The following is a 16,275-nucleotide window of genomic DNA, read 5'->3' on the forward strand; positions in this document are numbered from 1 at the left end:
TCAGTTTTCTCGCACATAGGATTAGGTTATGATCTGATAAGCCAGTGTTTTCTTTTAGTTATTCTTTCTTGTTTGTTAGTAAATATCAGATCAATTTGTGTACTGGAGCAATCCTAGTTGGGCCTTTTACTAGTTGTTCTAGTTGGAATTTCTCTGTGATCATTTTTAGTTTTTTCCTCTTAGTTTTATCCTCCCAGTTCACATTAAAATCACCCATAAGTAATAATTCTTTGTTGAGATTGCACTCTTTCAAGACTTCTGTGAGTTGATCATAGAAAGTGTCATTTGCAGAAGGGGGCCTATAGATACCTATGATGTTAAAAGACATTTGTTGGGATAACATTATTTTTATCCCAACATATTCTAACGTGTTACCTGCATCATAAACCACACGTTCACATTTGATGTTGTCTTTCACATAAAAAAGCACCCCTCCTCCTCTTCCATCAGGTCTGTCTCTTCTGAAACATTAGTATCAGGGCACTGTGAACACACTCACAGGAGTTGTTTGTTTCAACCATGTTTCAGTCAGACAGAGAAAGTCCAGATTTGAGTCAGACACAAGATGAGTTAGCTGATTGCTCTTTGCAGTAATGCTTCTAATTTTAAGATGTCCGCCAAATAGCCTCCTTGGTTTCAGCGTCGGGTCCCATAAGACTTTTACATGATTGACAGTTTGGAAGGTTTTGAATAACCTCTGCCTCCTCACTGCAGGGTTTAGACACACAGTGGTGTCAGCAGCAGATTTTCTGAGAGAGACACTGGACCTATCAAGTTGTCCAAAGCCCAGTAGCAAAAAGTTATTCATTGAGACATCATGATTTGTGTTAACAAAGTTTAGTCTGCTGTTAGTTTTGTGCGGTAGGTGCAGCTGTCATGCACCTTTATTCTGCTGAAGTGCACACAGCTTGTGTGATGATGTGATTATTTGTAAGGCGGATTTGCATTTAGCTGTTTGTTTTGGTGATAACTCTCACTCCCTCCGTGCTGTTTGCTTGTTACATTGGCTGGACTAAGTTAGCGTCTTATTTATGTGTCAGAGCTGGAATTGTCATATGTAACTTTTGCAGTACTATAGGAGAGGACACAGTGAGTGGGCTGGTAGTTTGCTTTTTTTTTTAAAGACGAGGGAAGGGGGATCAGAGGGCCAAGGTTTAAGAGTCATGGGTTGCTATTAAATGTAATGGTTGGAAAAGGTCAGGCTTTGCTCTTTATTTTCTCCAATACATACCTTTGGTGTGAATATATTAAAATATTATATGTATAATTATTTACGGTGGAGGGAGGGTCATGCACTTTCCCCCAGTGACTCAAGGAGGCTCAAGGGAAAATATTTAGCTCCGGGGAGGGTCAAATTAAAAAAAAACAACAAAAAAACCCCAATGAAGTCACATCTCAGCCACCCCCCTTCCCTCTGATAAATAACGAACAATACCTAACTCAGACTGCTGAAGCCTCATATAAGCTTCAGATAAACTTGCATTTTTGAACAAAGTGACTGTATGGACACACTGTGGTTTTTGGCCCCTGTGAAACAGTCAGAAAATAACATACCACCGTTCCCTCTCTTCATTTACTCTAGCTCCGCTTGACCACAGCTGCTCTCACTTGCTCGCCGGTCCTCTCAGCTCTCTGTTTCTCTTTTTCCTCTCGTCTTTTTTTTGAATGAGTCCCCTTTACTGTCACTGCCAGAGGGGGGAGACAAAATTCACGCAATCCAGCTTTAAGACAATCTGTCTGTTACATGACCTTCGTTGTCATGGTTACAAAAATATAGGTTCAAGTTTGGGACTTTGTCACTCTATAATAACATAATTTAAGTTCCTCTCCTCACATGTAAAAAAACCACCACAGGTCACCTACTTTATGCCAAAATATGTGAGCAAGATAACCTTTTTCATGAGTTATTTTGTCTCTAAGATGTAACTCAACACACTTGTAAAAGATTGCTCTTGTTTATCAGTATATTGTGTAAATACAGATTGAATGAATAATACATTTTCCAAACCTTTTACTCCTTCTTTCTCATTTTCTTCCTCAACGTCCCACACACAAATATCCACCAGTTGTTCAGTCTGACACAGTACATACTACAGTACAATATGATCTGAGACATAAATAATCACCATACGAAATAGTCCAATTCTTAAATCAATAAACCAAACCCTAGCACCAGACTGTTTGCCCTCTGTTACAGGACCAATTGTAATAGTCCTCCCCCTCCAGCCCCCTCCACCATCACCAGCCAATTTGCTGTGCTGGGGCGTTTTGCGCACTTGATTTACGCACTTTATCATTATTCTTATTAATAAGAATCTGAATAATGAGAAAATGAGAATAAGAAATCAGATTAAAAGTAGCTGCTGGTGTGCATCTTTCAGCACAATGGAGGGAGGGAGGGAGGGAGGGAGGGGGAGGGGGAGAGAGAGAGAGAGAGAGACTTTATTTCCGTAATAACAGTAGTACACTTTATTGCTGATAGAAAATATGTTCAAAGCCTTCCTATTACACTTCCTATTACACTTCCTATTACTGAGTGCTATGGTTCACACATAAGTTTACCATTTATGTCACAACATAACAACAAAACAACCATAATTTCTAATAGCCTACGCATTACAATACAAAACAATACAATGCTATTCCTTATACCTTCACATACCTTCATTTCACCTGGTTCTCTATGATCATTCAACTGTTGACATCATTACTTGCACCAGTTGTTATTGAGCTTGCCTTATTTGGTATTTGGATGTGACGATTTTTTTTAGACATACTTTGTAATGGTTTTGCATGTAGTCCTCATACAGGCCATTTATCATGGATATAATGATATTTACATGACATGTTCACCAGTGAATTATCAGAGTACTTTTGATGCTGGCATTAAGCCGGTCGAGTCTCTTTCATTATGAATAAACATGTTCCTCATGTACTTGTCCACAGTGCATTTGGCCATAACAATGATTCACACTGCATGTAGCATAAAACCTTTTTTATCATGCTGTTTCAACAATCACCAAATTAGGACAATCACTGTCCTAATACTTAGGCTTCCGTATGTCATATTGTTTCTCTAGACGTAACAGCACTTATTCACCAGAGGAGTGTGGTTAGTTGACAGGAAACTGCAACAGATGTTTGTCAGAAAAGGGAAATGATCTAGTCATCCAATACCACAAAATTCAACAGTACAGAGAACTATAAAAAACAAAACGTTTCCATTAAAGGACAGATATCCCAAGGGAACAGTTTGACTGGTAAATTTATTGGAAAGTTAAGATACAGTTCATTTTAGAACACTTAGATGTGTGTCAAATACATCACATCTCTACAAACATAAACTTTGCATCCAACATTGAATCAATAGAATAAGGACTAGACCGAGAGCAGGTCTAAAGCAGATGCATAAAATCGTCAAGAGGCAAACAGAAACTTGCTAAAAATGCTTGTTTAAACTTATGAGCTATTTTTTAAAGATTTATGTCTGCAGTAGGAACCCGTGGGCTAAAATAGTCTCACCTCTTGGTGTCAACTTTTAAACCAACATGGACCACCTTAAAGTGGAAATGGAAATCACATCTGCAATTCTGTAACAAAAAGGGCAGCTTCATTTGCTGATGAAGACCATGGGATTTGATCAAAAGCACCAGAGAAGCTACTCATTGACCTTGTGGTGAGATTGTTTCATCAAATGGTTTGCAAAATTTTCATTTTGATCGCAGAGAATATATGTACAAAAAGACATAACAAGCCTTTATTATGTAACCTTCTTCAAATAAGAAGCTTAGTTACAGAGGAGAGTTTTTAACTAAAATACAATACATGCTGTAAGTGAGAACTATATGATTTAAATTGACAAACTTATCTAATGAAGTTAATGATAAAAGAATATTTGATTGTTTATAACTAAATGTTACATCGTAGAGGAGCTGGCAGAAAGAAAACATGAAGATTTTGGTTTCCTCCAACTAAAGCATAAAAGTAGTCTCTCATTTTGTAGCTAAATCAGCTAAAGATTCTTTATAATCAAGACTCACTCACTTTTGTTGAAGCAAGAGAAAATAATAGTTAATTAGTTAGTTAATGCTGATCATTTATATCTCTTGTTATTCTTATTTATGCCAAAAAATAAAAGTTACAGTGCTTTGTGTGTGCGTGTGCATGCCCGTGTGTGTCTAGTACTCATAAGCAGAGTGTGGTGTCTTCTGTGATGTGGTTCTGGTGCTCTGGCTGCTGAGGCTGATGTGTCTCTTCAGACAGGGGATTTTCTTAGCGAGCAGCCTTCTGAAGTGGCTTTGGAACTTCTTACCCACAAATGTGTAAAACACAGGACTAATGCAACAATACAAGTAGGCAATGTTCCGGGTCACATAAAGTGCATAGTCCAAGCTCTCTGAGTCAGTACACTGGTCATCCTCCTCACTGGTGCTGTAGACCTGGACAGCTTGAAGGAGTATGACGATATTATAGGGCGTCCAGCAGGCAAAGAAGGTGAAAATTATTATAAATATGAGCCTGATGGCATGGCACTTCCCCTTCATGCGGGTGGACAGGATGCGGATGGTGATGCTGATGTAGCAGTACATCACCATGAACAAAGGGAGGAGGAAGAAGAGCAGGAATTGTTGGTAATAAGTGACTAGACGCCAGCGCTCCATGGTGCTCTTGGGGAATCCTGACTCCTCACACATCAGTCCATCTAACGGACTCTCCCACACATTTTGGAGAACCAGCTCTTTCACACTTGCTACAATACTGATGCACCAAACTGCCACTGATGCTATGATGGCATATGCCTTTTTCCTGCTCTTGGCAGCTGCCACTGCATGCACCACTGCAAGGTATCGGTCGAACGTCATGAGTGTGAGGAAGAGGATGGAGCTGTAGAAACCTATGAAGTAGGCACTGCTGACCATCTTACACAGAGCAATGCCAAAAATCCACTCAGACATATGGTACGTTGCCCAGAAGGGGAGACTGGAGGCAAAGAGAATGTTGGAGAGGACCAAATTCAGGAGCAAGATGTTTGTCACCGTGTTGAGCTTCTCATACTTGTAGATGATGAAGAGGACAAGCCCATTGCCAATGTAACTCAGGAGGAAGTTGACATAGTAGAAAATTGGGATGAATCTTGCACCAAACTGATTGACACTCTTCTTCATGCAGAGCTGGACAGTTTCACTGACCACATAGGTTGGGTCGGTGATGTTATAGGTTTCATTGAGTAAGTCCAGGAAGTCCTGATACTGGTTCGTATCATCATCCATGGCTGGGGTTTGTCCTGTGGCACAGAAACAGTAAAGACCTATGTTAGTCCATTTGCTGTTGGTTGTAGAAATTGAAACACATTTACTCTGTTTTTACATAAGCTGAGCTGGGCTGGACTTCAGCACAAACCTCTCACTCAACCAAGAAGGCTCATGTCTATTCTCCACAGTACACATCTATATTACACTAGTACTGTACCTTTGTTTACTTTATTTTACTATCTGTTCTACAGTATGTGTAAATACATGTATTTAAACTTGTGCATATATACAGTATGTGTACATGTATTATTTTTACTTAGTTTTTATTCATATTAGCACATGAAATGATTCTAGTGGTATTATTTCTTTTTTCTATTTACACCCTTTGATAAATCTCTGTCTCTGACGCCTGACCTGTAGTAGCCCCGTGCCAAGACAACTCAATGGGCCTCATGCAAGTAGCACTCGTACGAACAGATTTGTTCATAAGTGACACGGTAACACTTTAGATTACAGCCCGCAACATACAGTGTAATTACTCCGTAGTTACAGTGTAATCTTTTGTACTAATGGTGTACCAGTACAGTACGTACCAATACATATATGCAGGTACAGGGGAAAAAGATGTGAAGTTACGGAATAAGGGAGTAACAATATGGGTATTCAGAAGAACTTATACTGTAGTTATTTTTTAACTACCAGGTACCCATTCTATTATTACAGGGTACAGTATGACCATAAAACTGAGCAAAAATCTGGACGTTTCAGGAAAGATGTGATGACTTCTGCAGCATGTAATAAATCTGATGTGATTTTATGTCAAAATGACCTTATTACCAACAAACAGGCAAAATACAAAGTGTAAATCAAATAAGTGAAAAAGATTTGGATAGGAAAAAACAATAAATGCAGTGCCAAAAAGACAATAATAATGCAAGAGCACTATTTTTTTTATTACAGTTGTGACTTATAACCTTTCATATCAGCGTCATCAAAGTTGAATGGGTATGGTTCATTCATATCAGATCACAGCAGGAGGCGACGGAGTGTTTTAAAGATAAAGAAATGGAAAAGGCTCTCCGCCCACCCACCCTTCAGGCATAAGCTGGTGAGATGTTTTCTGCTATCCTACTTTACAGCAAACATATAGTCAGTAATAATCTGACTATATTCATCGGTGCAGCGCTGTCTGGTTTGTGGCTCATGTCAAATGTAGTGTTAACTCAACAAAAGAAAGATGCTGTTGGAGTGGTAGCTTGATATTTATTTGTTAGTCACTGGACATCCAAACTAATGCTGTGTGTACCCCATAGTTATTTAAGTACCCCAAAATGAAAAAGGAGCAATGTAGTTTGCCTGTTTGTTGTAATAGGATCATTTTGAAATAAAATCACATTAGATTTATTAAGTGCTGCAGAAGTCATCACTCCATCTTCCCTGAAACATCCAGATTTTTGCTCAGTTTTATGATCATACTATACCCTGTAATAACAGAATAGGTACCTAGTACTAAACAATAACTAGAGTGTTAATTCTTTCTAAATTCTTCCCAAACTTCCAGATCATTGCTCAGTAGTTTTGTAGGTTGTACATACACTGTAATAATAAAATGAGATGACTTTTGTTGTGATTTGGCGCTATATAAATAAAACTGAATTGAAGAAAATTGAAAATTTAATTATTTGTTTTCACCTGTAGAAACTAGAAAGAGCAGCTTTTTACCATGATCAGTATTAATGAGGATCCAAACAAAATACAAAGAAATTATTAGGACCATTAAAACCCTGTTTGTAACTGTCAATCACCAGATGATAAACCTGTTCTCAGCTATAAACTCATTCTACCAGGGAGCTAAACTGAAGCAGGAATAATGTACCCCTGACCCTGAGAGTCACTGCTCTCAAAGATGTAACATATAGTGTTATGAAATAACTGACCATTAACCTAATGATTCATGTGTGCCCTGTCATCTTGTGTTAACACTTGTAGTTAAAATACCGAACAGAAACTGCTGATTGTCGCTGTAAAAAAAAGTCCTGACTCTCTCAACTGGTCTGCAATACTTGTTCCGAGAAATGACTCATTATTAGCAAAACAGGTTTTTTAAAATGTTTTTTAACTCTGAACTGTTGGAGGAGAATTGTAAAGTAGCATAAGTGCCGCTTTATGGTTTTCATTTCCAATAAAATTAGTTAGGAATACATTATGTAAGTTTCAGAAGTGAAGTTAGATGTAAAGTTAAATTCATATATTTGAGTTAATTTATTGAAAATGTATTTTCAGTAGTAACTATTTACACGTTAATGTTTACACAGTTCATTATTTACATATTCACAAGTTTGAATATTTTTATGAGCAACTTTAAGACAGCTCCAATAATCTGTTGATTCTGCCTCTCAAACTCCTGGCCTCTGATTGATTAATTGAGTCACAAGTGAATTAGGACCAAGGAAGTGTTTTTGTTTTGACGCTGATTAATTGTCTCCATCAGTAACTAGCAGTTAATGGCTATCCTGCTCTATCACCTGAGCTACAGCCATGCCAATAAGTATCCAATACTGGCATTATGGTCCGGCCCTGGGGGGCTAGGACCACCCATCCAGGTAATTTGGCCCTCCCAGGAGAAATCAGCATCAACGCCATTTAATGCACAGACTTACTGGGGCTCAAGCCTTGGGCCCAACGATATGAAAGGGTCTATGAGGCTCTGGGAAAAAAATAAATAATAACTCTTTTTTAAAATCTTTGTCGCCTCTTTCTGTTTCTAGGAAGCTTGTTTAACCCTCTGAACTTCAGTTCGCAGCAGTTACTGTTATTAAGAGTTTTTGTTGGGATGTGACGCTGGAGTTGGAAGTTAAAGCGGCTTGCTGAGGTTAACATGCCAGCAAGTGTTTCAGTTTAAACAGTGACAGTGTTAACTGAGGGGTGTTCCATCAACGCAGCTGAAGAAAGCTGCGCTTATTTGAAAAAGCCTGGCTAAAATTAACGTCAACTTTCACTTGAGGCTCCAGCTGTTCCACTAATGGAGCTCAGCCGTGTCTAGTAAACACTAACTCAAGCCAGACTGGAATAAGCTTGCAGCGTACGCATGCACAGACTACATAAGCAGCCCAGAACAGTCGATTGTCGAAAAGAAGATACTATGTCACAAAAGAAGAGAAAACCAGAGCGGTGTTCTTCTCAGCAGCAGAACAAACATGCTGATGAAACTATATGAAGAATAGGAATCTTAACCACAAAGGGCAGTACTGCTACAATTAACAAGGTGAAGGAGATGGCTTAGCACAAAATTGATGACAAATATATACCTGTTGGTAGGAAGTGATAGCCTAAAGGTTAGATGAGTGAACTTGTAACTCAAAAGGTTGATGGTTCAATCCCTGCATCTGGCTTGATGAGTCTGCATGATGACAGTGAAGAGCAGTGCTTGTCCCTGTTCATGGTTTGATCTTTATTTGTTAATGAATGAGCATTCAGATCAGTGACTGTGGCTATATCATCACCAGGATAGATAATATATTAGATGTATATGTGAAATTATGGTGTAGGCAACTTAAGAGGACCAACTTACCATTACCAACATTATCATCTACTCTTTGACACATTTTCTCTTTCACAGGAAGAGTTCACAGTTTCACAGTTAAAAATTAAGTTGCAGTTGGAGATGAAGAAACTGGAGAAAGATATAAGTACAGTGGAAACCACTTATAGTGATCATGTCTGTCCGGGTCCAATATCACTATTAGCAGATGATTATTACAACCTTTTCTTTATTTCTCAGGCAGAATACCATCTAATTGACATTTGTATATTTATCAGCCAACATGAATATAAAGTATTGAAATGGACTTCACTATTTACTGACTGTTGACTGTTTCAAAACACAGTTCAGCTGTTTCAAATGCAGTGTGTGCACAGTTTTGAAGCAGCGGGGGTTCTGACTTTAGCCAATGAAAGGTTCCTTATTTTCCCTGGCAGCAGAACAGGCGAGGATAGTGGTGAAAGTCACTTAAATTTCTTTCCCCCCTTTTATTGTCATAAGCCTCAAGGACACTACGTTTGTCAATGAGAGAAAATGACTTTCTGTCTCCGTCATGATGTCAATGTGCATGCAGCAGCATGCCTGAGGAAGGCAATAATGGTGCCACAGCTGCTTGTCATGGGAGTAAAGTACAAAAAAATAGATTTACCATAGTTTAAAATGTTCTCCATATGCTGTCATGTATGAGGAGAGCCCAAATGAGCACTGTAATTGTAAGACTACTGTAAGAGTATTTGATTTCTATAGGCAAATTATTTAAACAGCATATATTTTGCATAGGAGTTATTCTGTCCCAAGCTTTTTGATCCATATAAGCAGCTGATCACTGTAGCTGTGATCACTATACGTGGTTACTGCTATATACATTTAAACACAGGAGGTCATAGTTTGAACTTTATTTAAATTTCTTTTTGTCTTCAGAGCTTGAACAAAATGAGTGAATGAATAAATAACTTCAAAACAATGTTGGCACTTTTATTTCTTAAATTATAAAAATGCTAAGCTTTTAAATAAATGGGGTTCACTCAAACACAGAAGTGACCATGAATAAAATGGGGATTAACTTAAGTATTGTTTAGAAATTTTATATTTCTAAACACGGACAAGTGATGCAAGTGCGGAAAAGGCACTTGATGGAACCGTCTTTTGTTTCCGCCTGTCACACATTCTTTGACACTCAGCTAAATTAATCTTGACAGCCTGCCACGGAGCAGACTAGTTCTTTTGATTAAGTTACCACGTTTACTGAGCTGGAAATTATATAAGCCACAGCGATGGAATGGAGCTCTCACTTAAATTAGCAAGGCTTATCGAAATTAACCAGGCTTTTCCTTTTTCCTTTTTTGATGGAACACCCCTCTGGTTATCGTGGTGATGGCAGCTGTTGAAAACACGAACAGAACATGTAGGTGTCCTCCTAAAAGTCTATTATCGTATCAACACAGTATATAATCGTCTGGTCCTTTTTGTATTACTGCTGCATGGTCCCACGTAAAATGGGCCAAAAGCATTCCCTGGCCACCAGTCCACACTCACCGTGGGTAACTGATTTCCAAAAAGCAATCCACCCAGACAAATATCACAACACATAGCCTACACATGGGCCCCAACTCAAAATTTTCACCATCGACTCAGAGTCGGTGCTGAGGCATACATACTACACAACATTACATTATTAATTGTGTCGTTCGTCAATAGCCTCCTTGGCAGTTACGCAGCTGAACTAAATTGCACCTGCAAACCAGCTGCCCAACACTAAACTGATATACTAACAGCCTACATGAGTCTCATGTTTTACTTTTAAGACTCGTGTTTTGTCGTTGTTCATTACTTGTGATGTGAAAACGTCAGATTTCCACACAGTCAGGGAAATAAAAATTGTGCGTCCTGGTTCTGTAAAACAATCCAGGCGCAGCACAGAGCATCTCTTGGTTGCTGACAGCGCTGTCAGTTGAAGAGTCTATCACACTGGGTGGTAGAGGGGGAAACGCAGAGACATTCGTACACGTCTTTAAAGGGGAAGTAAACCGACTTCGCTGCATTTAACACCGGATCTGAGAGGTTGGCACAGGAAACAGTCGCTATGCATCTTGCTATCCTGTTTCCATCCCAGTTGTGTCATGCTGCGTTACTCTGTGCATAATGATGTTGCTAGAAAAAAAGGCAGTGATTCGAATGATAATATCCACTCAGAGACTTACTGACTGATGCATCGACTCAGAGACTTTTAACGGAGTTAAAACTGAGTTCAATCAGAATATGTAGAGCGTTACAGTGGGTGAACAACAAAAAATAAACAAAAGGAGCTTTACATTCACTGAATACACAGTAGAGTTAGTTTAAATCAGATTATTGCTTAATGTAATTAAAAACAATTAAAAAAACTTAAGTCTGATGAAAACTCACATTTAAAGACAGGTCACTTCACCATATATTTGGTTGATTATAAATACCCAATTTCAAACCAGAATGAACCAGCAAAATATGCATGTACATTTCTTAAAGAAGTGTGAAGTGTTCAATATTCCAATGTAATTTTTAAAAATCTGTACTTGATGTCACTGTCAGTAAAGGCTGATTGAACTTACCGGTGCAGCTTTGTAGCAATGAAGTGGAGGGAGAGCAATGAGGAACAAAGTAAAACAGAGTGTCTTCAGAATGCCCACAGCAGCTGGCTGAGTTGAACAGTTTTACTGACAAGGAGGCCAGCATCTGCTAAAGGGGCTGTCCTAAAACAGACTAATTGTCATGTAGCTTGTGTGTGTGTGTGTGTGTGTGTGTGTGTGTGTGTGTGTGTGTGTCAGTAAAAATCCCCACAAAGTTCTAAAAAGTACTTAGACAGAAAGTAGTATTTGGGAATAAATACTTTAAAATTGTAAGATGGTAAGATGAGGAAGGGTGATGAAGAGGAGGAGAGAGGTGATGTGTGTGTGTGTGTGTGTGTGCGTGTGATTGTTTGCAGGTGTACCGGAGTCAGAGCAGAGCTGCACCTCATCTCAGTAATCAATACCTCTACAAATACTCAGCCCTGCCACTTAAATCTGCTTATGAAAACACAGAGAGTAGGTAAGAAAGGATATGTTTTGACGGTCCACCCGCCCATAAATGTATTTTTTGATGGCCCACCAGCCTACCGGGATTTGTCCCAGTATGCCCGATTATGCCCTTAAATACCCATAATATGCAGTGGGTTCCAAAAGTGTGAGACCATATTGAAAATCTTTTTTTTTTTTTATGTTAACCTGGAAATAATCAGAAAATTTGAGGTTTAGAACATTTAAAAAGACAAGTAATGACATGTAAAATGAAGAAGAAATACTTTTTCTGAGCTAGTTCTAGGCTAGCAATCAAATTTAAACAAATTTGTGGCCAACTTAACTCCTTTGTAAAAAAAGGTGAGACTTCCTTGAATTGTATCCCTTCCATTGAAGCATGTGTTCAGATGATGGTGGATTTGATCGACTCATCAGAGGCTCGTTCAAGTAACTTAACTTGCAGCCATGGTTCACCTGTTATAAAAGTGGCTTTAAAATATAAATATATAAATAAACACTTCTTATAAACTTTTTCTCTGTCACCTTCTTATTTTATTTTTATGGCATATTCAATTATTTTCATTTATGGGAGTGTCACAGTTAAGGAAGGCTGTGTTGAGTTAGGACCACCAAATTTAGGGGCTTGGTCGCCCGTTGGGCCAGTGCTTAAAAATATCATATTATCCTTTACACATGGTAGTGAATGGAACAATAACCTGTGTCCACATCATCAAAACTTGATGATAACTTACAAACATGAACACGTTTTGTCCTGCAGCTCAATTTGTTGAACAAACCACGAAACAAGCATACACCGGGGAGAAGTGCATCGCTAAAGTTAGTGCGCAGATAGATAGCTAATTAGTTGCTCAGCTACAGCACATTAAACAGTGTGTAAACAATGGCTGTATAAAGAGAACCGGATGGAGCATTGGAGGCGGGGCCCCGTTCATTCCAGTAAAGTTGCTCAGTGGTGCGAACAGGTTTCTGCGATGCCACTTTTAGATGCCACCTCCAGTGGAAAAGTCAAAACTGCGACTAAAACAAAACTTTAGAAAGCAGCAACACTCGCTGTTCTTGTTGTACGCAGAACATTCATGTACTGTATATACTTCAGCTGCAGGCGCACTGTGCTCCTACTGATACAGTGAATGATTTCTTTGTGGATTCAAATGTAGAAACAACTGTGAGGCCTCGTACTAAAAGTAGCATCGCAGGGCAGGATGAAGACCTTGAAGCATGAAGAAGGCTTTATTCCAAGTTAATAGTTTGTTTAAATGGAATGATGTGACTGGTGAACTAAATTCAATGAGCAATGAGCATTACCCTGTAGTTAATGTTGTGTTCCCACACACTTCTTCATAAATGTAACATTAATATAGAAACTGGTATTTTTCCCTTGTGGGTACTGTGATGACACTGAATTAATTAGTCTGCAGCTTAAACCACAGTCAAAACACTTCCTTCCAGGCATCGTTTCATTCATCGTCTCTCACTTCACACTTCACTCACATTACCACATAGTTAAACACTGTTGTCAGTAGACTTATTTTTAAAGAGTGAACAATTCCAGGCTGGAGCTGCTTTGAGACACTACATACAGGCTTGAATGTAGGTTAATGGTTTACCTCATCCCCTCCCACTATTTTTCCTGTTTTGTTCTTTGTCACCTTGGCAGCCTATCAGATGATACGTTTTCAGCTGTGTCAGTCTCTGATGATCTGTTTTGTGGTCAAAAGTGGAGCAAGCCAATAATGACACGGATGAGGAAACGATTGCTTCTGGTTTGATTATAATCAAAGACAGGACGGCTGAACTAAATAAAACGAGACACTAAATGACAATCAGGTGTAGTTGGAAGGTGTAGCTGTGATATTCTCAGATAAGACACTTTGTATTTTCCTGTTTTTTTTGTTTTGAGAGACTATTTCCTCACAACCTGCTAAATGCTGGTAAATTGCATCTTGTGTGTTTCCTGCTGTACTTTTCGAGAAGCCCTGCTGGCTAATATTGTGATTTAAAAAGTCCTGGTAGTATGTTGACGAATTTGTTTTTAGTCTCTTGTCTAACTCATCCGGGTCACAGCACCAAATGTAACAGGGGACTATATTAGCCTCACAGTTTATAATGCCCCCATTAAGTTTCCTTTATATCGCTGATAATAGTGACAGCCTACAGTCTCTGCGTTGTGTTGTGAAGATGATGGTGGACTAACAGCTGGCAGTTAGTAACATCAGTTGACTCCAATGAAGACACCCTGACAGCTCTGATGTCGAAAATAACACAAATATGTACACCTTACAACTATTAAATAAAGGTAAAATTACTGACAAAATTACAGTCCCCTCCAAAAGTATTGGAACAGCAAGGCAAATTCCCTTTTTTGGTTGTTCACTGAAGACATTTGGGTTTAAGATAAAAAGATGAGTATGAGACAAGAGATCAGAATGTCAGCTTTTAATTCCTGGTATTTACATTTAGATGTGTTAAACAACTTAGGATATATCACCGTTTGTATTACACCACAGAATTTTTAGGTGAGCAAAAGTAAAGGAACAAATAATCTTAAAGTAAATAACATTTAATATTCGGTGGCATAACCCTTGCTTGCAATAACTGCCTCAAGCCTGCGACCCATCGACATCACCAAACTGTTGCATTCTTCATTTGTGATGCTATTCCAGGCTTTTACCGCAGCGTCTTTCAGTTCTTGTTTGTTTCGGGGGGGTTTCTCACTTCAGTTTCCTCTTCAGGACGTGAAATGCATGCTCTATTGGGTTAAGGTCACAAGTGATTGATTTTGCAAATTTCAATCTGGCCTTCTGATTCTTACTGCTGATGAGTGGTTTGCATTTTGTGGTATAGCCTCTATATTTCTGCTCTCTGAGTCTTCTTCGAACAGTGGACAGTCGAACTGTGGAGGTCGTTGGTGATGTGACTTACTGATGTTTTGGGGTTTTTCTTCGCAGCTCTCACAATATTTCTGTCATCAACTACTGTTGTTTTCCTTGGCTGACCTGTCCGACGTCTGTTACTCAATACACCAGTAGTTTCTTTCTTTTTCAGGATATTCCAAATTGTTGTGCCTGCTATGCCCAATGTTTGTCCAATGGCTCTGATTGATTTTTCCTTCTTTTCTCAGCTTCAAAATGGTTTGCTTTTCTCCCATGGACAGCTCTCTGGTCTTCATGTTGGTTTATCCTCTTTAATAAGAAATGCAGTCTTTATAGGTTTAAACCTAGGCCAAAAAGTAGACTAGTCATGCAGAGCTATTTAATGTTGGAACAATCAACCTTAAAGGCAACACCTGGTCAACAAGAAACACCTGTCAGTCACATGTTCCAATAGTTTTGCTCACTTGAAAAATGGGTGGGTTCAAACAAAGGGTGGTATGTCCTGAGTTGTTTAACACATCTAGATGTAAATACCATGAAATAAAAGCTGACATTCTGAACTCTTGTCTCATACTCATCTTTTGATCTTAAACCCAAATGTCTTCAGTGAACAACAAAAACAAGGGAATTTGCCTTGTTGTTCCAATACTTTTGGAGGGGACTGTATATTCTATATTAAAAGATTTTGCTGTTAGACATAGTGACCATTTAAAGCACAACTAATGTATTTAATGTAACATGCAAGAGGCATATGTTACATATGCGCCAGCCGAGTAATTTCTATAGGACTGAATGGGTGCCATTTTACATCCATGAGTAGTGCATGAAGCCAAAAAAGTTCAACTTCTTCCGCATTGCTTCCGCATCTGTGCAGCCCATGAAGCAAGCGCACTAGTGACTTTTGCCAGCCAAGTCAGCTATTTCCGCACGTTTCTTTCACAATGTAAGTCTATGGGAAAAAGTCTTTTTGGGCCAGTGTGCATCACGTGACGTTGTAATTACACAGTTTGGTTGCTATGTCAAATTAGGTTGAAAGCCCGGCGCTCTTCCTGTATCCAGTTCTCTTTATACATCCATGGTGTAAACACACCTGCAGATGTCACTTCGGACCCGTTAGATGCTGGTTTGGTTGTTGCTCTTCAAAATCCCTGTTAGCAACACACATTGCATTGCATTTACAGCAGTTTGTTTACTTTGTCTTCAATGAGACATTACATTTTACAGTTAATCTGCGACTCACATGCGTGCCGAACTGCTGGGGGCGATCCGTACAGATAATGGATCAACTATGTTCCGTAACACCAGTAGTAAATACCCATATGCATACATATTACATATCATACGCTATCTATAACTCAGTCTCTGGGATGAGAACATAACAGAGGAGAGAGAAAAATGCAGTAATTCATCTGTTTCTAATCCATCCACCATCTGCTCCTGATTATTAACTTGAGCCACCATAATCCAAAAAAACCCCCAAAACATATATATACACACACACACTATATATATATATGTATGTGTGTGTGTGTGTATATATATATATATATATA

General features: G+C 38.8%; 1 protein-coding gene across 1 annotated transcript; it reads right to left on the reverse strand.

Moving 5' to 3' along the window:
* Positions 1-3,246: 3,246 nt before the first annotated feature.
* Positions 3,247-16,233, reverse strand: ccr12a (chemokine (C-C motif) receptor 12a). The gene is made up of 2 exons (XM_044367852.1): positions 11,382-16,233; positions 3,247-5,284 (listed from the first exon to the last, which is right to left on the reverse strand). Exons 1-2 carry the CDS (start codon positions 11,503-11,505, stop codon positions 4,179-4,181), a joined length of 1,230 nt encoding a protein of 409 aa, XP_044223787.1. The 5' UTR covers positions 11,506-16,233; the 3' UTR covers positions 3,247-4,178.
* Positions 16,234-16,275: the final 42 nt, after the last annotated feature.

This window comes from Thunnus albacares, chromosome 12, assembly GCF_914725855.1.
Source record: "Thunnus albacares chromosome 12, fThuAlb1.1, whole genome shotgun sequence".
Classification (NCBI taxonomy): domain Eukaryota; kingdom Metazoa; phylum Chordata; class Actinopteri; order Scombriformes; family Scombridae; genus Thunnus; species Thunnus albacares.